Source organism: Prionailurus bengalensis, chromosome C1 (assembly GCF_016509475.1).
Source record: "Prionailurus bengalensis isolate Pbe53 chromosome C1, Fcat_Pben_1.1_paternal_pri, whole genome shotgun sequence".
NCBI lineage: Eukaryota > Metazoa > Chordata > Mammalia > Carnivora > Felidae > Prionailurus > Prionailurus bengalensis.
In genome coordinates, this window is record NC_057345.1 from 72,561,579 (window position 1) to 72,585,577 (window position 23,999).

General features: G+C 35.9%; 1 protein-coding gene across 1 annotated transcript in view; it reads right to left on the minus strand.

The window, feature by feature from the left end:
- Positions 1 to 23,999, minus strand: part of COL24A1 (collagen type XXIV alpha 1 chain) — a 410,068-nt gene that overhangs the window by 20,852 nt on the left and 365,217 nt on the right. The window contains exons 53-56 of the mRNA XM_043575479.1: positions 21,429 to 21,482; positions 16,240 to 16,275; positions 7,815 to 7,850; positions 7,684 to 7,710 (exon numbers count right to left, since the gene is read on the minus strand). Of these exons, the coding sequence (XP_043431414.1) occupies positions 7,684 to 7,710; positions 7,815 to 7,850; positions 16,240 to 16,275; positions 21,429 to 21,482 (153 nt within the window). The remainder of the gene's footprint in view (positions 1 to 7,683; positions 7,711 to 7,814; positions 7,851 to 16,239; positions 16,276 to 21,428; positions 21,483 to 23,999) is intronic.

Sequence of the window (23,999 nt, forward strand, 5' to 3'; positions counted from 1 at the left end):
CCAAAGAAAAAATAGAAATGGCCAACAGGTTTATGAAAAGGTGTTCAACATCATTAATCATAAGGGAAGTGCAACTCAAAACCACAATGAGCTATCATTTCATACCTGTTAGAATGGCTATTATCAAAAGACAACAAATAGCAAGTGCTGGAGAGGATGTGGAGAAAAGGAAGCTCTTGTAAACTGTTGGTGGGAATGTAAATTGGTGCAGCCACTGTAAAATACAGTATGGAGATCCCCCCCAAATAAATAGAATTACCATATGATCCAGCTAGTCCAATTCTGGGTATTTATCGGAAGAATACAAAAATGCTGATTTGAAAACATATATGCTTTCCTATGTTCACTGCAGCATTATTTACAATAGATAAGAAATGGAGAGAACCTGAACCACCTAAAACTAATATAATGTTATATGTTAATTATACTTCAATTTAAAAAAGGGAATGGATGAAAATTTGATGAGAAACATTAATCTACACATCCAAGAAGATCAATGAACTTCCACAGATACATCATAATCAAACTGTTGAAAGATAAAGACAGAGAGAATCTTGAAGGCAGAAACAGAAAAGATTCATTATACCCAAGAGATCCTCAATGAAATTAACAGCTACATTTTCATAAAAATATCATAAAGGTAAAAAGGCAGTGGGACAACATATTCAGAGTGCTGAAAGAAAAAGACCATCAACCAAGAGTGCTATTTCAAATAAAACTATCTTTCCAAAATAAAGGAAAAATTAAGAAATTCCCAGATAAATAAAAACTAAGAGAATTCATCACTAACAAAACTTCCCTAGAAAAATAGTAATTTCAGCCTGAAATTAAAGATTACTAGGCAGAAACTTGAATCCAAATAAAGAAATAAAAAGCACTGCTAAACATAACCATACAGGTAAATATAAATGAGTATAGATTCCACACAGCCAAAACAATCCTGAAAAAGACTGGAGTTGAAGTCCTCACACTTCAATTTCAAAACTTACTACAAAGCTACAGTAATCAAAACAGTATGGTACTGTCATAAAGACAGACCAATAGACTAGAATAGAGTCCAGAGGTAAATCTTTACATATATGGTCAAATAATTTTTGATCAAGGTGTCAAGACCATTGAATTGGGAAAGAGCAGTTTTCAACAAACAGTGCTGGGAAAATTGATATCCACATATAAGAGAATGAAGTTAGACCCTTATCTTACATCATATACAAAAATTAACTCAAAATAAATCAAAGACTTAAATATAAGAGTTAAACCAATAAACCTCTTAGAAAGCACAGGGGAAAAACTTCATTACATTGGATTTGGCAATGACTTCTTGGATATGACACTAAAAGCAAGGCAAGAAAATAAAAATAGATAAATTGGACTACACTAGAATTAAAAACTTCTGTACAAAGAACACTATCAACAGAGTGAAAAGGCAAACAAAAGGAGAAAATATTTCTATCATGTATTGGATAAGGGATTAATATCCAGAATATATAAAGAATTCCTACAACCTAACAACAACAAATAAGCAATCCAATTCAAAAATGGGCGAAGGCCTTGAATAGACATTTTCCCAAAGGAGATATATAAGCCAATAAGCACATTAAAAGATGCTCATCTTCACTAATTATTGGGGCAATGCAAATAAAAACCACAAGTAGGTGCCACTTCACACCCATTAGGATGGGTGTTATAAAAACAACAACAACAAATAAAACAATATAACAAGTGTTGGCGAGGATGTAGAGAATTTGGAACCCTATGCAGTGCTGATGGGAATGTGAAAGGATGCAGCTGCTATAATATACAGCATAGAGTACCTCAAAAAATTAAACATGGTATTAGTATATGATCCAGCAATGTCATTTGTGGGTGTATACCAAAATGAATTGAAAGGAAAGACTCAAGCAGATACTGTACACCTATGTTCATAGCAGCATTATTCACAATAACTAAAAAGCAGAAGCAATTCAAATATCTCCCTGGATAAACCAAATGGGGCATGTATACATATAATGGAATATTATTCAGCCTTAAAAGAGGAAAGTCAGACACATGCTGCAACTCTGTAGACGTTATGCTAAGTGAAATAAGCTGGTCATAAAAGGACAAACACTGTCACTTATATGTCACAAATATGTACTTATATGTTCCTGGAGTGGTCAAATTAATAGAGACAGAATGGTAGTTTCCAAATTATTGTTTAATGGGTACCGAGCTTCAGTTTTGAAAGAGCAAAAAAGTTCTGGGGATGGGTGGTGGAGATTGTTGTACAACAATGTGAGGCCCAAATGTCCATCAACTGATGAATATATACACATATATACATATATGTATGGTATGTATATGTATATATATATATATTATATGTATGTATATGTGTATATATATATATTATATGTATGTATATGTATATATATATACATATATATATTCTGGTGATCAGAATCTCAGTGATCAGAAAGAATGAAATCTTGCCATTTGCAACAACATGGATGGAACTAGAGTGAATTATGCTAAGTGAAATAAGTCAGGTAGAGAAAGACAAATATCACATGATTTCCTCATATGTGGGATTTAAGAAACACAACAGATGAATATAGGGGGAGGGAAGCAAAAATAAGATAAAATCAGAGGGAGGAAAACCATAAGAGACTCTTAAATACAGAGAACAGACGGGAGGTTGCTGGAGGGGAGGTGGGTGGTGGGATGGGCATTAAGGAGGGCACTTGTTGGGGTGGGCACTGGGTATTGTGTGTAAAGTGATGAATCACAGGGTTCTATTCCTGGAACCAATACTACACTATACGTTGACTGACTTGAATTTAAATGTTAAAAATGGAAAAAAAGAAAACCCCAAAACCAATGTGAATGTACTGGATACCACTGAACTGTATACTTAAAATGGTTAAAATGTTATGTATATTTTACCAAAACTAACAATAATAAATAAGTATGCTCATTATCCTTTACACTTAACCATCCTACTGCTGGGAATTAGTCCTATAGATATGCTGCAAAATGGTATGTATATGGACAGGACATTTGTACTGGTGGTATTAGCAAAAGACTGGAAATAAACACTCATCAACAGAGAAATTAGATGAATAAACTAAAGGGTATTCTTTTTTAAAATTATTTTTGAAAAGTTTATTTATTTTTGAGAGAGAGAGAGAGTACAAGTGGGGGAAGGGCAGAGAAACAGGGGGACAGAGGCTCCAAAGCAGGCTCTGTGCTGACAGCAGAGAACCTGACACAGGGCTCGAACCCACTATGAGATCATGACCTGAACCAAAGTTGGACACTTAACTGACTGAGCCCCCCAGGCACCCCAAACTGCAGGACATTCTTAAGTGAGATGACCATTTTTTATTTTCTCTGAGTGTGGCAGTGACAAATACAGTGACTTTTAGTAGATTAATAGTGTAAAGTATGGTATTTGATGCATACTAAGGTACCAGCAACTTTAAATGCCAACTCATAGGGGAAGGGAAGGAAAAATAGGATAAAAACTAAGATAAGACAGGGAGGCACACCATTAAGATTCTTAAATACAGAGAACAAACTGAGGGTTACTGGAGGGGAGACGGGTGGGGGATGGACTAAATGGGTGATGGGCATTAAGGAGGGCATTTGTTGAGATGCCCACTGGGCGTTATGATGAATCACTGGGTTCTACTCCTGAAACCAATACTACACTTGTATGTTAATTAACTTGAATTTAAATAAATATATTAAAAAAAATTAAATGTGAACTCAATGAAAAAGGCTTTCCCCCCACCCAACAGGCATTAGAGAAAATAAATGTCATAAAACTTGGCCACCCATGAAATTTCTTGGCAATACACATATTTGTATAATTTCTAATGTATTCCTAAAGCCTAGCTCATGCCTGGCACATAGTAGGCATTCAATTTGTTGAATTTATGAATGTTTTCCCAAGGATAGTCTTTAGTGAGGGCAGGCCCAGAGAGACTATTATGAGGATCTGCTGGGAAAGTCATTCAGCAACATCTAAGTACCCACATCTGAGTGCAAAACTCTCAGTAGGTGCAGTGAAGGAATCCAAAAGCAGTAGCTCCCTCCATGTACTCTTGTTAGAGAGAACACATTCTCACATGAACATCACTTAAAGTTATAAAAACATGCACATAAAATAGAAGACAGACAATAGGAAGTAATCAGATTGTTGGCACTAATGAGGAGAACTAGGATTCATTATACCCTGGGGGAATGAAATCTTCACAATTCTTTCCCAACTTATTTGAATAAAATGTAGATCCAGTCTGAGCACTCTAGTATTTTGAGGAGAAGTGTTATTTAAAAAAAATTTTAAACATTTATTCATTTTTGAGAGACAGAGACAGAGTGTGAGCAGGGGAGGGGCAGAGAGAGAGAGGGAGACACAGAATCCAAAGCAGGCTCCAGGCTCCGAGCTGTCAGCACAGAGCCTGATGCGGGGCTTGAACCCATGAACTGCGAGATCATGACCTGAGCTGAAGTCGGGCACTTAGCTAACTGAGCCACGCAGGCACCCCGAGAAGTGTTATTTTAAAGGTGTCTGAAGTCTTAAGATCCCTGGATAGTGTAAACATTGATGGGATAGGAACTGGTTTCATGTCATGCCCCTCCCCATAGTGGAAGTAACCACTTGTTCCAGGGAATCAAAGACTGCACCAGCAGCTTCAGCCTCTAAATTCACCAAACCCGGTTTCACAGTCGAGCCACTAATTGTAAATCAGTTGAATACTCCTTATCTCATCTAGTTATTTTTAATGATTACTATTTCCACCCCCCGTCCCAACACACATACTCATCTTGTTCTTCCCTTTACCCCACTGATCATTTTTGGTTAACTTTGCCATCCTGTTGTAGATTTGCTAGTTTCTAAATATCTTACCCATGTGCACTAAGGTCTGACCATCACTGTGATAATATTCTCAAATTCAAAAGTACCATCAATATATATTCCTTTTCCTGAAACATTTCCTTTTAGCTATTCTACTTTAGAAACTTGGGCAAGTTACTTTACTTTCATAGGTCTTAAAAAAAAGAAGTTAAACTGGATTAGAGGTTTTCAAACTTATCTTGACCCATAGCAAGAAATACATTTCTACATCATGATACGGTCCACACAAAAATACATACATTTAACTGAAGTTTTAAAAAACCGTATTTATTCTTATTTGGGCTGATAGACTGATTTTTTTCTTTTTTGTTGAAGTAAAATTCACATAAAATAAAATTCACCATTTTAACCATTTTTAAAGTGTATAATTCAGTTGCTTTTAGTAATTCACTAAGTTGTGTTGATAATTACCACTACTTAATTTTGAAACATTTCTATTACCTCTAAAAGAAACCTCATACCTATTAAGCATTCACCATATTTTTTCTATTTAATTTAATTTAATTTAATTTAATTTAATTTAGAAATGATTCTGAATAAGACTCACTAAACTGATCTAAGGAACCACTAACTAGTGAGTCATAAGTCAGTCTGAAATAAATGCTACATAAATTACTAAGAGAACGTCTGTCTCTAAGTCTATGATGCTATTCCATTCTAGACATTATTGCCTTCCAAATGAAATATTCTGTCTTAGAGGATTCCCACTGTAATTTTCTAAGAGGTACAACTTGCTTTTGGACTCAATTATTCATTCATTCATTCAATAGATAATCATTAGGGCGTGAATGGAAAATTTAAAAAAATAGTTTCTACCCTTCAGAGAGTTCACACTCTAATAATAGAAAGAGACTGGAATGAAAACGAATGAGTATAAATAAGAAGGGGAAGTGATTGGTTCTACCTTGCAGTGTGATGAGGAGAAGGAATTAAGAAGTTTCAAAGAAGATATGATCATAAATTGACCTCAGAAAGAATATATAGGCATTTTCCCATTGATATTTATACTTCTGCTCTAGAAGTCTTCTCCTCAGGGTTAAAATGTCACTTCCTTAAAATAGACTGTGAAAATCCCAGAAAGATAATATAGAGAAACCAGCTTTCATATTGGCCAAGAAGAAGGAAGGCAAAAAGAAAGGAATAAAAGAAGGAAAGAAAGAAACTAACATTTATTAAGTATCTACAACATGACAAACACATGTATTTTCTTATTTAATCCTACTAATACTTCCTCAAAGTATATATTCTTATCCACATTTTTTTCAGAATAAACATCTCTCACACTACTTCATTTTGGCTGTATAGGAACACATACAAACATTTCTAAGTGAGACAGGGCTATGGTGCCACAAAATTTGGTATTTCAGTGTGAAATTTTTCACTAACCACATCTAATTTGCCAATGATCTTTTAGGACTTGTCCTTTCTTAGGAAGGCAGCTATATCAAAATAATTATAGAGTGGGAAGGCAACTGATGAAGGTATTTGTAACCCAGGCTTTGTGGAGATCCAAGAAGAATGGAGATAGAGAGTAATTTAAGATTAAATATAGGCATTCCCATTAAAGTGCATGCCAGGGAAGGTTTTGACCCTGTTCAGATGGCCAGAAAGGGGGAGTAATTTTAAAAAATCATGGAGAATGAATCTCCTATTTCCAAGGAGATAATCTTCCTATGGCATCTTTCTTGAAAGTTACTCTTCACCATGATAAAAAGCTAAGAGGTATGAAGAGTTTCTGGCCTGTTGAGAATAGATCATAGTGATCCAGCAACTAGAACTGTCAGAAACCCAACGGACACCAGTGCAGCATGTGGAAATAAGTAAGGCTAGAAGGCATAGGAGTAGGCGTTGTTTGGGATAATATAGCCAGTGGTGGATCTTTTTTAGGGAAACAATCTGATCAAGGACCATTGTATTTGACAAGCCTGCTGTAGGAGTGGGGCATGGGTGAGGTTGGAGATGGAAGGAGATTCTTGCAGGAAGCAGGAAGACAAATAGATTATTGGGTATGAGAGTGAATGTAAAGCATATGGGAAACCAAACTTGGAACATCAGAGGCCAGGAGATACCAGCTGATAATGAGGCAACAGAAACATTGCTTCAAAGATAAGGGTAGCAAGCTCTAGGTTGTTATAGATAACAAGCAAATATAGAAGTCTGAAGGCTACTACAGCCATCAGCAACCGAGATGGATTCTTGAAAGCCTAAGAAGTGGATTACTGGTTGGTAGAAAAACATTTAAAAAAAGGAGAGACAGAAATTAGAAGCAGGAAGAAATGGAGGGAGTTAGTATTTTTTGAGTACTTATTATGTCAGGCATTATGCTGAGTGATTTACTTTTTAATTATTTTTTTTTATTATTTTGAGAGAGAGAGCAAGCAGGGGAGAGGAAGCGAGGGAGGGAAGGAGAGGGAGGGATAGAGAGAGAAAGAGAAAGAGAGAGAGAGAGAGCATCTCAAGCAGGCTCTGCTCTGTCTTGTTTAAGCCATCAGGTCTATGGATAGTTATGGCTATAACAGATTGAGCCACCAGGACATCCCTTTACTTCTTATTTAAAACTCAAATCCACCAAGAAAGTAAGACCATCCCCTTTTTAAAGACAAGAAGTCTGAGTCTGAGGCTTAGATTTCATTATTATACCTGGGGAGGGTCTATATCAGATTAGCAAAAGAAACAGAGGTAAGGAAGAGAAACACCTTTTAAACAGGGAGTTAGAATAAGCTTTAAAAAGCTTTAATGTAATATATGAAGATAAAGTAAACAAAACCAAGAAAACTTACTCTTGGGCCAGGTGCTCCAGGTGGACCCTATAACATGACAAATTTTAAAAAGAATTTGTCAGTAGATAATCTCAAACCAGGCAAGCATATAAACATCAACAGTAAACAGATATAAATGTAAATAAACTCACTGGAGGCCCTGGTTGACCTCTTGGCCCTTGGGGACCCTAGAAGACATGAAGATAAAGTATAATATGTATCTTATGCATATGGTTTGGTATAAACAAGACAACCAAGATTCAGCCTCTAACACTGCCTTTCATGTGAGGCAGGTTCTTAAGATTCAAAGTTGTTTTAATATTTTGAAGCTATATGCTCTTTGCACTCAAATATCACACACAATAATGAACAAGCTGGATATTTACTTTCATGTTTTATTGATACTAGACAATGAATTTGTTCATTTAAAAAATATATTATAAATATAATATTTAAAAATGTTAATACTGCCTAAGTATGTTTTTTCCTGTTATTTCTATATACCATCCACCTAATCAGCAAAGATGAAAATTTTAGTGTTCTTAGATACCTCCTTTTCCTTCAACATCCACCTATAATTTGATTACTACTGTTGAATTCACCACCATATTCATAGTAACAGTCTTAGTTTAGTGTTAATCATGTACTGTAGACTGAATGTTTGTGTTCCCCCCAAATTCACATATTAAAGCCCTGATCTTTAGTGTGATGGATTTGGCTGTGGGGTTTTGGGGAGGTAATTAGATCATGTAGAACCCTTGTGTGGAGTCCTTCTAAGAAGAGACACAAGAGAGATGATCTCTCTTTCTACCATATGAGGATGTAGCAAGAGGGCCCTTGTCTGCAAACCAGGAAGAGGACCCTCACTTGACATTGAACCTACCAGAACCTTGATCTTGGATTTCAGAGCCTCTACAACTATGAGAAATAATGTTTCTTGTTTAAGCTATCCAGTCTATGGCAATTTGTTATAGCAGTCCGAGCTAAGATATCATGTTTTGCCTGGACTCCTAATATGACATTCTGACTTTTTTCTGTCTACTATGCTAACTACACTGTGCTTATAAAATGGAAATCTAATCAGGTCATTATTAAGTTAAAATTATTCAATAGCTCTTTATTTGTCTAGAGATGATGTAAACTTCCTAAAAGTGATAGCTGCCATTTATCGAGAACTTTTTGCATACCAAGTTGTGTGCTTATTTTCTGAGAACTAACTGTATGCCAACTCATATGATACATTTCCATTTTACAGTGAAGAAAGTGGCAACCAGCAAATAAGGGACTGAACTAGGATTAAAATGGAAGTCAATTGAATATAAAAGTATATGTTCTTTTTTTTTAATTTTAGAGAGAGAGAGTGTGCAAGTGGGAGAGAGGGGCAAAGGGAGAGAGAGAGAAACCCAAGCAGGCTCCACACTCAGCACAGAGCCTGATGCAAGGCTAGATCCCATGACCCTGGCATCATGACCTGAGCCAAAATCAAGTCAGACGCTCAACCGATCGAGCCACCCAGGCACCTCAAAAGTATATGTTCTTAATCAATGTACACCCCTACCTCCTCTTCAAGATATGGGCCTCACCTCTACTTACTCTCCCCAACACGTCCTGCACCCCATCTATAACCAACTATGTGTGGATCTCTGCATCTTCAAAATTCTTTCACACATGCATTCTCTTGCATGTGCTATTTCCTTGACCAGGAATGCTCCTCCTTACCTTCTCTATCTGTGTAACTCTCATTCCTCTTCCAGTATGTCTTTAAAACTCTATACTTACCTTGCTCACCCATCCCCAGCCACCTCCTTCATGCTCAACTAACCACTTCTCCATTTCCTAGTACACAACACAGTGGAAAATCCCTAGGGATGTTTAAGAGTGTCTTAGTCACCTTTTCGTTTCCTGGAACAAGAATAGTGTCTACTTCATAGTAGGTGTTTGAAAATTGCAACTGAATGGATGAATAATGCAAAAAAAATTACCTCATATTAATTTAGAAATTAGAATAGTTAAAATGTATGTAGTAAAATGTGAAAAGTTATGTTGAAATTTTTCAAAATGAAACAACAGTAATCATTGCTAAGAATGTCTGCTCAGGCCACTTCGGATCCTCTGTCCCCCTCTCTCTGCCCCTCCCCTGTGCACATGTGCTTGTTCTCTCTCTCTCTCTCTCTCTCTCTCAAAAATAAAGAAAAAATAAACATTAAAAAAAAGAATGCTCAAAATTTAACTTACTTGATGGTCAACTGAATGTTAAAACCATATTGAGCCAAATTCAGATTATGGTTAAAAGATGACAAAAGATCTCTCTTCAGTTGAGATCTGAATAATGTTGATGTCATGCTTGACTTACATTAATTATTTCCAGAGCTGTTGATTCTAAATATACTGTGAAAACTAGAGCAAACAACAGTAACTTAAAAAGGATAGAGCACTCCAGTACCATGCTTGCTGGACATTTCTTAGTTTGCATGGCTTATGATTATGATTTCAAGTAAAGAATGTACAAAACTTGTACCTCAGAAGCTATGTGATAAATTACAGAAAGGCCATTCTGGAGATAGCCTTGAAAATTGTTTTTAATGTTTATTTATTTTTGAGAGAGAGAGAGAGAGAGATGGTGCATGAGCAGAGGAGGGGCAGAGAGAGTGAGACACAGAATCTCAAGTAGGCTCCTGGCTCTGAGCTGTCAGCACAGAGCTCGATGAGGGGCTCAAACTCATGAACCATGAGATCATGACTTGAGCTGAAGTCAGATGCTTAACCAACTGAACCACCCAGGAGTCCCTAGAGATAGCTTTTTAAATATATAGAGGTTCAGAATGAATTTGGCTCTGTAAGTTTCTCTATTCTGGAACAACACTGTAAAAGTAAACCATTGAGATTTAACCCCACTTAGCATATTTCTGACATTTGCAAAATCTCACTGGTGGTTCAATACAAAACATGTATCTTATCTGTGACTTTGAAAGAAGAAATTATCACAGAAAGAAGAAACTATTTCTACTGCAGATTTTATTGGTTTCTTTTCAGCTTGTTATACAAAACAAGTCAAGTCATCACAAATGTCATCAAATGAAATACTTAAAACCAAACAAGACAGGGCAAGACAGCCCTAAGAAAACAACTGTCTAGAATGAAGCAATTAGCCAAGTAAAACAAAATATTATTCAACAATATAACATTTATTAGTTTTCTATTCCTTTAGTCCACCATTAAGAAAAAGTGATTCACTCTCTCTAGCTACTATATAAAAAAGTATCTAGGGACACCTGGGTGGCTCATTCGGTTGAGTGTCCGACTTCAGTTCAGGTCATGATCTCACAGCTTGTGAGTTCAAGCCCTGCGTCGGGTTCTGTGCTGACAGCTCAGAGCCTGGAGCTTCGGATTCTGTGTCTCCCTCTCTCTCTGTCCCTCCCCTGCTCCATGCTCTGTTTCTTTCTTTCTCTCTCTCTCAAAAATAAACATTAAAAAAAGTATATGAATCAGTTTATTATAAAGGCAGTTTATAATAAAACCATGATTGTCTATGTTAATTTCCTAAAGGGAAACTAATTTATGTAAATGATTACGATGGTTATTTGGCCATAGTCAAAACCCAACCATTGGAAATAGACTTTCTTTCCATTTAATCCCAGAATTTACATTTGATTCTTCAAAGGTAACATATTTTTTCTTACACTTTAAAAAATATTGATAAGTGCATGTCTTTGAACCTGAGTATGTTAGACTTTGCCTTTTTGTGAAGGCAATCTTGATTTAATTTCATAATCTTTAGGCTGGCTTAGGTACAGAGAGCTTCTTTATTCTCAGTTATAAATTGAGAAGCTTCCATTGCTTAGCAGCATCCTGGGTCTCTACTCAGTAGGTGTAACTAGAAACTCTTCTTTTTTCCCAGTTGTGACAACCAAGTAGAGACCTACAAATTGCCAAATGTCTACTGTGGTGTATATGTGGTGGGGGGATGGCTCCTGGTTGAGAACAACTGATTTAGAGGGTTTAACTGGGAGTTTAGTAATATTAAATAATATTATTAGAAGTAATGTGATTAGGAAGGAATCAGTGAATTGTAAGGCACTGAGGATAACTACAAATTAGGAGTTGACTCATGTGGAATCTGCCATGTAAATGGCTGGACTATTCTAAATGTAGGTGAGGGGTCTATATATACCATCTTCCTTACCCAAGTTGCTCCTAAACTTATTTTTGAGAGGTATGATGATTAATAGAAATGTACAATGGTGTGGGAATCGGGAGACCTGGGCTCTGGTCTTGTCTCTATACCTAATTAACTGTATTTCCTTGAGTGAGTTGTTGCATGTTTGGATCTCAGATACCTCAACTGTAACAAGATTTGGTGAAAGATCAATCTCTAAGGTTCACTTCAAAATTGTGATTTTCAAATGTTTTATCAATTTTCTTCCTCATATTTTGCATGTATTCTAAAAGGGATACTTCTCATGTATTGTTTAATGAGCTGTAGCCCTTTTTTTAAAGGCATGAATCATTATTTGGTCTTGGTAAAAAATGGCATAGCTTTATAAATTGGTAAGAATGGCACACTTTATAAATTCTTATGCCAGCTTCACGGAACATTTAAAAATAAGATTTACAAAGCCCGCTTGATAGATTCTTGTGTTTCTGATCTTTGTACAAAAGAGTGGAGTGTCATATTTGTCTCAATACAATAGATCTTCGCTAATAAAAATTCATTCCAAAAATGCCCCATGTACTGGTATTATTTGAGGCTGACCCCCTCGAGGATATTTGGAAATATAATAGCTAGAAGTGTTCAGGCATTCAATTATTTAAATCATTCCCTAAAAACAAACCTGTAGAATATACTGAAAAAAAATCCTAATGAGAGTATAAGTAATGTTACTAAGCTTTTCCAGATTATGGTTTAATTGCACATTTTATGGAGTAAATTAATTGCAGATGATCTCTAGGAATTAAAAAATTACTTTTATAAAGTTCCTTAAACCATAGTGGAATCAAAAGAAAATAGATGATAAAAAGATACTTAATACCAGTTATTCAACAACAAAAAACCAGAATAAACCAATAAATTCTAATGCGCCACAGCTAATGTGGCACATTTTCAACAGCTAATGTTATTACCCATACTAAATGCTGCTGTGTCCCCTTCCTTGTACTAGGAGTCTGTACTTTATTTATGAAGAGAGCTATGGGAATCAACAGAGCAAAAGACTAGTAAGTATATCAATTCAATAAATGCTACTTTACCAGCCAGAATTGAAAATACTTGTTAACTTCTAATTTTAGGGAACAGCATTTATTCATTTATTAATTCATTTCTCAAATATTACCCACTACATAGCAGGTTCTATTCCGGATACTGATAACCAATGTATCAAACAAAGTTCCCTGCTCTCCTAGAGTTTATATTCTAGCAGAGGAAACAGAAAAATAATTTCAAATACTGCTAACTACTATGAAGAAGACAAAAGAGGATGTTGTGAAAGAGAATGACCAGGAATGTGAGACTGAACAGTCATGGAGGGCTTCTCTAAGATGGTATTTGAGGCGAGACCTGAATCATGAGATAAGAACCAATCGTGTGAGGAACAGATTGCGTTTTCTAGGTAAAAGGAAGGCATGTTCCAAAGAATAGAGACAAAATCAGCTTGGTGGCAAGGGGAAAGGGGCACATCATGAGTTTAGAGAGGCCAACCAGGGCTAGTTCTTGTAGGGCATGGTAGAAAGGTAAGGAATTTGGATTTTTTTCTAAGTGCAAGAAGGAGTCATAGGAAGGTTTTAAAGAGGAGAGCGATAGAATCTGGTTTATGCTTTAATGGTATCGCTCTAGTTGCTGTGTAGAGAACGGATTGTAGTGGAGAAAAGTGGAAGGAACACTAGGAAGTCAGGAATCCAAGGAGACATCATGGCAATCTGGACAAAAGTGCTAGTGATAAAGAGTGGGAGAGGTGTGTGAATTCAGAATAGGAATTAGACTTGACAGGAGCTAATCTCTGCTTTAAAGAACTCGTCCTTATGTTCTATGCCTTTCTTTGTTCTTTTATGGGGGATCTGCTTATTTTTCTTTTATGTAGAATCATAAACTCTTACAGCTGGAAGGGACTTTGAGGGTATAAATTCTAATTCCCTACTCAGTGCAAAACTACCAGTCCAGTAACTCAGAAAGATAGTCATCAGGCTTCTAGAGACAAGCATTCATTATCGTGTAAAACTATCTTGTTTTAAAGCAGTGCCTTATTATATTAGCAGCTCATTATTATATTGAGCTGGAATCAGCCTCAGCATTCCATCCATTTAGTTAACAGTATCTATTCTGCGTTAATTATGTGTTAAATCCTGTGATGGGCTTGGAATTAGGGCAAGTCAAACATACTTCCTGGTCTCACGGAGCTCACTGTCTGTGAGGGAGCTAAGCACAGAAACTGAAAATTCAATTCAGTAAGTAAATAATTTAAAATTTATTCTCTAGAGTTACTCATATTATCAGTGTTCTTCCTTTCAAATATTTAAAGACAGCTATCATGTTCCAACACCTCAAATATTTTCTGATTTATTCACCAGAAATTTACTAAATATTTATTTAGCACCAACTATACAACACAGGCACTATCTTGGGTGTTGCAGACACAGCTTTAAAACGAACAACAGGTAAAATATCTGTGTCATGGAGCCTATATTCTAGTGAGGAGAGATATAATAAGCAAAAAACAGGTAAAGAAACAGGTTTAGAAAAGACAGGGAATCGAGGCAGATGGGCACATTGCTATTTTACACAGGCTAGGCAGAAAAAGCCTCTTTGATAAGAGGACATTTAAGAAAAGACTGGGGAACACTTGCCAGGCATTGTACGAGGTCCTGGCTACTAGTTCTTATGTCCACAGGTGGCAGTTGGGTTGAGGATAAAATGTCACTTAACTTAAATTAACTTAATTACAACCTCATAAATAGGAACTACAGGGATAAAAAGCATGGGCAAGAAAAAGCAGGTGCAAAACCCAGGAAGCAAAGAGAGAGCAATGAGAACAAGGAAAGGGATGATAAGGTTGCAGAGTCTGGTAAGGGTTAAACATCCCAGCTATTTCAACTGGTTTTTCTAGGACATGGCTCCTCGATACACCACTGATCTGAGACAGCCTTTCTCTGAATATGCTTTAATTTTGTCCATGTTCCCCTTTGGGGATGGCCTGACTGGTGTTACCACCTGCTTTATTCTGGGTGCCATATGTCTATCAGTGCAACCTAAAATTTCAGGCTTAATCTGCTGAATTTGCAAGTCATCAGAGCCACTGAATTTTCTTTCACGTGAAATGCCTGTGAAATTGTCAGAAGTACTTGAGGTTTCCTAACTCTGACAAAAGCTGACGTTCCAGCCACAGTACTTGGAGAGAACTGGTCAGGAAGACATTTGGAGACAGACAAGTCTAGAAAATGAACTAATTCCAAGCCTCTCTACTTTTCCTTTCCCCTTTCCACTCCTCCTAGGAAATATGACTTCACTGTGTACATATATCCTTGCTTTTGGCTGTAGCAAGACTGCTGAGAAGATAGGAAGGCCACATTTCTGCAAATTAAAAACATCTATTTTAGGGCACCTGGCTGGCTTAGTTGGTAAAGCATGCAACTCTTGATCTTGGGGTTGTGAGTTCAAGTCCCTCGTCGGGTGTAGAGTTTACTTAATGATAGTATCTTAAAAAAAAGAAAAACATCTATTTTGAAGCCCTCTGTGGGTTCTTAGCCTCTCTGAAACCATATACATTTCCTTTCTCAGCTAGTTAATATAACTGCAACTTACTTATTCTGAGCCCCCAAGCACACCTTATGGTGACAAGCCATGTCAGCTGTCAATGCAATTTCATTATCTTTTAAGCCAAGACTTTTCTGCAACCTTTAAATTTATTCTTATTTGCCTTCTGCACTTGGTTTTAATCCCCCTCATATTACCCTGTGCCTGCTCTCTGTTTATGGCTGCTGCTTTAGTAAGTTCAGCAGGATCTCTTCTGGGAAAGTGGCTTCTTGACAAAATACCTTCTTTAACCTGGAAGCACTGGCATCCCAGAAAAGTAGGAAATAGTGCCAGTGTAAGCCACTTAGTGCTGGAAAGTGCTACGTGTACCTTTTGCCCATCCTCTCACAATTGTTTCCAATTGGCTGAAATATACAACAATTGATATGCTTCTGCTTTGCACCTCTTTAGCACTGAGTGAACACAGTGGGTATATCCTTGAGGCGATGTGGCAGTCCTCTTATTCCAGCACTGGTGAAGAAGGCTCACAAGGCAAATGCCTGATGCCTGACAAGGCAAATATGCCATTTCACACAGTGATCTGGGAAGAATTTGATCAGCAGGTTCTTAAATATGTTTAGGGGTTATCAGGTTTCACTGTAATGTACTATCTAGATTAGTTCTACTTCCGAAAAACTGTAATTTTATTTTTATTTCACAAGTATCAGAGACATAATAATAATAATAATAATAATAATAATAATAATAATAATATAATAAAACAAGGTCCTTGCTTTCATGGAACTTATATAGCCTAGTGACAAGTGATAATATAACCATAAATTTAAACTTACAGTTTCACCTCTAAAGCCTTTTTCACCTCTGGGTCCCTACAAGAAAACAGGAAATGTTAGTTTAGTGCTATTGATAGTTATTTATCAAATGTAGTTGAGGCTATACACAGAAACATGATAACTTATGCTTTTGTTTTTTTCTATCCAGCAAGACATATTGAGTAAATTTATATAAATTCTAGTTTCCTTTTCCTGAGTAAAGCAAAGCAAAACAAAATAAAAAACAAAAACAGTTTATTGATTTATCATACTATCCACGAAGTGAGTGAGACAGGGATAACAGGCACTTAAATCAAAACAGCTGATCTGACAATCAAATACCAAACCACTTAGAAGGGAAGTTACCAGATTAAATTCTTCTAATCTTTGTCTTCCCTAGCCTTTGAAAACCTTGTTTCTAGGATGGTGCCTTTTTTTTTTTCACCTTCTCTTTCTATTCCTCCTTCTGTACATCCCACAAATTCAGTTCAGAATATTTCTAACTCTCTTTGAGATATCCTCTTGGATCCATGGATTATTTAGAAGTGTGGGGTTTAATTTTCAAGTGTTTGTAGATTTTCTTATTATCTTTCCAATTTACTGATATTTACTTTAATTCCATTATGGCTAGAAAACATATCTTGTATGACTTCAGTTCTCTTAAGTTTAGTACAAAATTTTTTATGACTCAAACTATAGTCTATTTTGGTGATTTTCCACGTACACTTGACAAGAAAGTGTAGTCTGCTGTTAGATGAACCTACTGTTTTAGAAATTCCTGTTAATATTTTTGTTTTCATCCTTGTGGAAATTATTTATGTATTTTTTTATTTTGAAAAAGATAATACTCTTCATCTTTTCAAAAACCTGAATTTACACTTTCACAATATGTTATGATGTTTTCCATATCAATCCACATGTCTCTAGATAATTATAATGCTTACTTGGAATTTAACAAATGATAATATTTTTATTGAATTTTACACTAGATTATTTCTAATTTTTGTCATGATAACCCTGTGATAAATATCCTTGTACTCCATAAAAGCTGTCCTCCAGAAAGTATTTGTAATTGCACGCACACCTGCAAAATATGGGAGTCTGTATGTCTTGACACATGCCATGTACTATAATTCTTTGTTAATCTTGCAGGCTAAAAATACTATCTCATTATTTCACCATTAATATTACTTTTTTGTGTGTTTCCTATCTTGTTACTCACTCATTTTTTAAATGTTTTTATTTATTTTTGAGACAGAGACAGAGCGTGAGCAGAGGAGGGGCAGAGAGAAAGGGAGACAAAGAATCCGAAGCAGGCTCCAGGTCCTGATGCGGGGCTTGAACTCACAGATTCTGAGATCATGACCTGAACTGAAGTTGGGTGCTCGACCAACTGAGGCACCCAGGTGCCCCTGTTATTCACTCATTTTAAACCAGGATAGTAACTTCCAAACACTAATTAAAAATTTTTTTTAATGTTTCTTTGAGAGAGAGCGAGCACATGTGCAAGTGGGGGAGGGGCAGAGAGAGAGGGAGACAGAGGATCAGAAGTGGGCTCTGTGCTGACAGCAGAGAGCCTGATACAGAGCTTGAATTCATCAACTGTGAGATCATGATCAGAACCGAAGTCAGACGCTTAATCGACTAACCCACCCAGGTGCCCCCCAAAACTAATTTTTTTAACATTTTATTTTTGAGAGACAGGGAGCAACAGAGTGCTAGCAGGGGAGGGGCAGAGAGAGAGGGAGACAGAATCTGAAGCAGACTCCAGGCTCTGAGATGACAGCAGAGAGCCCAATACGGGGCTCAAACTCATAAACCATGAGATCATGACCTGAGCTAAAGTCAAATGCTCAACTGACTGACCCACCCAGGTGCACCCCCCACAAGAACTAATTTTTAAGATATCTCTATAGAACTTGTTTTTAATACCCTCCCTCACCTCCAGCCCAGTATTAACAAGTAGGTACATACCTTTCCATACTTTTTTTTTTGATGAAATACTGACAAATATATTAATGCATGTATGGGGTGATTGGTAATATTTTATAAAACTGATCTCATATTGTATACTCTTCTGTGAATCAGATTTTTCACACTTAACAATACAGCATGAACAACCACAAGTCCACTGAACTAGATATAACTAGTTGTTTTCGATAGTTGCATAATATTCTATGAAATGGCTAGACCACTATTTACTCAACCATTCCTCTACAGATGAACATTCATGTGATTTCAAACTTTTTTTCCTAATATAGCCAGTACTGTGAAAAAACTTTCTATAATTTATGAGTACTTAATTTCTATGGCACAAATTTCTCAAAGTCGAACTGATTGGTCAAAGGGTATATGTACTTATATTTTAACAAATATCCTTCCATGAAGGCTATAATTCACATTTCTACTGATGATGAGTACTGTTCTCCCTAATCCCCTTCTGAGAGGTTAGATGTAATATCTCATTATTACTTTAATTTGCATTTATGTGACTGTAAGTTAGGAAAGCATCCTTCCAAATAATTATTGACCCTTTGGATTTGTTCTTCAATTTTTTATTGAGTTTCTATCTTTCTCATACTAATTTGTAAGAGCTCTTTATACATCAACTTGTATGCTTTTGCAATTATTTTTGCCCAACTTATATTAATTTTGTTTACGGAAACTTTTTCCATACAAAATTTAAAATTTTCAAGTATTCAAATACATATTCTGTTCTTTTGTGGTTTTCAGATTTCCTTTCTTATACAAAAGGTCTCCTCAGGGGCACCTGGATGGCTCAGTTGGTTGAGCATACAACTTTGGCTTAGGTCACAGTCTCACAGTATGTGAGTTTGAGCCCCACAGAGGGCTCACTGCTGTCAGTGCAGAGCCTGCTTTGGATCCTCTGTCTGCCTCTTTCTCTGCCTCTCCTCTGCTCATGCTCTATCTCTCTCTCTCAAAAGTAAATTTAAAAAACATTAAAAACAAACAAATAAATAAATAAACAAATAAAGGTATCCTCAACCCTTAAGCTATACTTCAGCTTTCTAGATTTGTTTTTTATACTTTAAAGTCTTTTTAAAAAAGATTAAAAAAAAGTTGGGTGAAATAGGGTTCTAATTCCTTATAGTAATGCTGTGACTTAAAGTAATTCCATCTCCCTTTCCTGTCACCGGTATAGGAATGGACATGTAGCTGGTCAATGGACATGAGGAAAAATGCAGTGGAAGGCTTCTGGAAAAAACTTAATTTTTCCCAAGATAGGGCTATAGATCAGTTTTCACTTTGGATAATTATATCTGGATGTAATTGCTGAGAAATTGTAGTCATCTTTCTATAAGCCCAATTATGAAGATCACATTCAGGATGATAGAGCAGAGACGTGGAAAGAACCTGGTCTTGGACAACATAACAAAATCACTAAGTAAGCCAAATCCGAAGCCCTTCCTACCTCTGGGCTTTCCATTAATGTGATATAAATTTCCTTATTATTAGAGCCAGTTTGATTCAGGGTTCCTATTAACTTACAGCCCAAATCATCCTGATATACCATTTCTGTTATAATTAGATTCCTATATATTCCAAGATCTAATTCTGGGCTCTAGCCTGTTAAACTCATCTATTTGTTTATTCCTTTGTAATACCCTATAGTTTCATTTACAATGATTTTGAAGTAATGTTTCCTTATTTGCAAAAGCAAGTCTTCCATCCCCCACCACTATTTTTTTTTTCTACAAAGTTTTGGCCACTCTCAAGTGCTTATTCTTTCATAGTGAACTTTTCTTAGAAGTTTCTTCTTAGAATGGAAAAAATAGAATATGGAAAAAATTTGACGCGCATGCTGAATATTACAAGGGCTTTTAAGAACTATCTGTAAACAAAACACAGTGAGGTATTTTAATTGAGCCATTTCTTTATCATGGTTTCCTTGACCAATTGATATTTCACATTTTTGACAGAACAGAACAATCACTGAGTAATCAGAACAGTATGTGTTCCTTAGCTTATTGAAGAACCACCCACCAAAATATGAGAATTCTCCCACTTAAAGTCTCCCACGTAGACTATATAGCTCTGAGTAGTAAATGCTGAAAATCTAGAGAAGTGTTGACTTATACATTTCATATTTGTAAAATCAAAAATTCAGCAACTTTGGTGGGAAATTCTTCCCTAATTTATCAAAGAGAATAGTTGGACTTAATACCTGAAACATTCCATTTTATATATTAAAACTCTATGTCTCTCTACGTAACACTTTGAAATCGTTCAAAATATTGGTTCCCTGCAGGGAATACACCTTTCCTCCCCAAGTCTCAATTTGCCCCTATCTACTGGGTTCTTTGTTTTGTATTTTTACACTACTGTTGGTATTGGAAAACTCTCCCATGACTTCACCAACCATTGTTTTATTTGTCAAATTTATAAAGGCACTGGTATCTACTAATTACCTCAGTCCTCTCCAGATGCACCTTGAAAGGAGGAGAAAAGCACTGTTCTTGAAGGAAGAAACATCACCTATGTCATTCACTAGCTATACCACCTTGAATAATTAGGCGAACCTCCATGAACCTAATCTTTTTCCCTGTGTCTTAAATGCAAATAACACCTACTTCAAACGTTTTCTGTAACAATTTGAGAAAAGTTATTACATGTTTAAATTCTTTAAGAATTTGACAAAAGTTATTAAATGTTCCTTCCTCACCGAAGTATGTACTTTATCTTCTACTGTAATTTATTTTCTTAAAGATCACTGATAACTACTCGCTTCTTGAAACTCATCTATCTGAACCTTGTGCTTTTCTGTTTTCCTGGTTTTTTTTCTTCCTGTTTTTCCCACCAACTATCTCTTTACTTTATAGTGGACACTTCCAAATACTCAAATCTTGGCTGCCTTTTGCTATACTTTCTCCCTCAGAACATGGATTCTTTTTCATGCGTTAGTGATCACCTCTATGCTAATAATGCTCAACCCACCTCCCTTGTTCTATTTTCCTTTCTCTACTCCACAGTTTTAAGTGTCTACCTCACTATATACACCTTCCTCGTTACACATATAATCTCTAAGTTCTCAGTAATCACCTTCCAGATGAAAACATAACATCTGTTTTTGCCCTTGTCTTCTCAAACACTCAGCGTGATCCTTTTTGAATTACTCCAGAAATAGGATTAAAGAGGAAAAAATAAGAATACGAAAAAGAAAAGGAAGACCTATATTGTAACAAACTTACAGTTCTACCTGTTGGGCCTATTATACCTTCTTTGCCAAAGGGGCCAGTGTTTCCCTGTTGGGGTAAAAGAACATCAGTCAGTCTCACTGCCGGTATAAAGAAGAAAAATTCTAGAAAATTTCTTGTGCAATGGTAAAACAGTCCATATCTGCATCATTCAAATTTTTAAAAAAAATATCATAAAATCAGGAGAAATCATAGTACTTTTGATTTGCAGCATGTGACACAATTCTGTACATTATAGATTCCTATCGGGAGAATTACATCTGTATAATTTCTAACAAACATAAATCAGCCTTATAATTTTCATGTAGTGATATAACTTCAATGATGCCATTTTACATGTGGGTCATTTCATAACAAATGAAATTACTTTACATAAATAAGACTATATGGAATGATAAACAAAAATTTTGAGTAACTTTCTTTACAGATGTTGAAGGAGATGTCTAAGGGACATGCAGCATGGGACTGAGAGAAAGTATGGGAACGAAACACAGAGCATCACAGGCGACCAACCTCAGTTTCTCCATCTGTTACATAAGATTGCATACTTCATAGGGCCATTATTAGAATTAAATGAGAAAAATGATTTTGAAACCGTAAGCTGTTATTGATTATGAAGATCACCTTGAATAAGCCCAATCTGGTGAACTCCTCCCAAACTAAACATGGAACATATCTTTTTTTTCACCTGAAGTATAACTCACATCCAATGTTCTATTAGTTTCAGGTGTACATCACAGTGATTCAATGTTTTTATACATTATAAAATGATCTCTACAATAAGTCTAGTTACCACCTGTTACCAGACAGAGGCTACTGTAATTACTGACCATATTTCCTATTCTGTACATTACATCCCCATGACTTACTTATTTTATAACTGGAAGTCTGTAACTCTTAATTCCCCTCACCTATTTTGGCGGCCTCCCAACTCCTCCTCTCCTCCGGTAACCAACAGTTTGTTTCCATATGTCTACGTGTCTGTTTCAGCTTTGTTTTGTTGGTTTGTTTTATTTTTTAGATTCCATATATAAATAAGATCATACTGTATTTTCCTTTCTCTGTCTGACTTACTGCTTCTTTATGAATACAAAACACCTGTTTTAGTTATTTTCCCTCAAACTCCATGCCCAATTCCACTGGCAGCAAATTTCAGTCTTTCTGGCTCACACTTAACCTGAACACTTAAATGTAGATATCTAATAGGATTTCTTTGTCCAACTCCTGCTAGGGTGCAGAAAATACTATCAGTTGAGATCATTATGTCATGGAGTCTATCAATAGATGGACTAGAATGAGCCTAGAATGAGAGAAATTAGCAGGTTCTATAAAAGTAAATCTAATAGAATCACTTTTAAACACAAAGATTGACTTTAAGTGACAATTTGTAAATATGGTAACTAAATCTCAAAGATCCACAATCAAATAAAGAGAGTTGATTTTCTAACCTAATCAAATATAAGCCCTAGACTGGTTTATCACTGAAAAAAAGTCAACAAAGCTTTAACATAATGAACTTGACTGTGATCGAACTCTTTAGAATGATTTGTTAAAAGAATGGAGAGGTATTCATGAACTCTAGAAAACAAAGATCAAAACGGCAAAAAAATTGTCTATGTTTATTTAAATGTGTCCGAAAGATGAGGTGTTATGATTTTAATGGTTGGTGCCAGTTAACTACATAAATAATCTTTGAAATGGAGGACAATTAATCCAGATTTCCTACTTCAATTAATTTAATTTATTTAATCATCAAGTATTTATTGATTATTGAGCAAGAATTAGCCACTTAATATCCATTCTATATTCTAATTATGCAACCAGCAAGCAACTTTGTAACATATTATTTGGTCATTCAGCTGTGGATTAAAATTTTGGTTCTTCTACTTGCCACCCATGGCTTTGAGCAAATTACCTTTCAGAGACTTCGTTTGCCCACTTGAAAAATGGGGATAATAGCATCTCTTGCAGTGTTTTTATGAGGATTAAATGATATAAGGGTAACACACTGAGCACTGGTACATAATAGTTTCTTACAAAACATTAACCTATCATGACTTTCACTTGTATCTATAATGACTTAATAAGAGATAGCTGCATTTATGCATTAGTATTTGTAAGCAGTTATCAGAACTTTACCATTGGTGAACTGATACAGTTTCTGGAGCTGCAAAGCAGTACAGGCTCAGACCCTGGCCGACAGAGACCCAGCACTTTGTAAGATTCTGCTTAGAACAGATGCTAGGCAGGAAGCCAACTTCTCTTTGAGTAGCAAGAAAGGATTAATTGATTGAGAACTTAATAAAACTAGAATGAATGGGTTTAATTAGTAGAGAACTTAACATATATAAGAACTTCAAAGCAATATTTATTGTAGAGAAGCCGGTCCACATATAACTCACCTGTGGATAATCAAGAATAGGGCTTTATATAAAAGCCCTAACTTTCTACAATTCTTCAGAAATCATAAAAATAATTAATAAATTTGCACCTGAAGAAATGCTGAGGAGGGTCTTTAAATACCCACGTCCCATGACAACACTGACCTTTGTATTACCGAAAAGA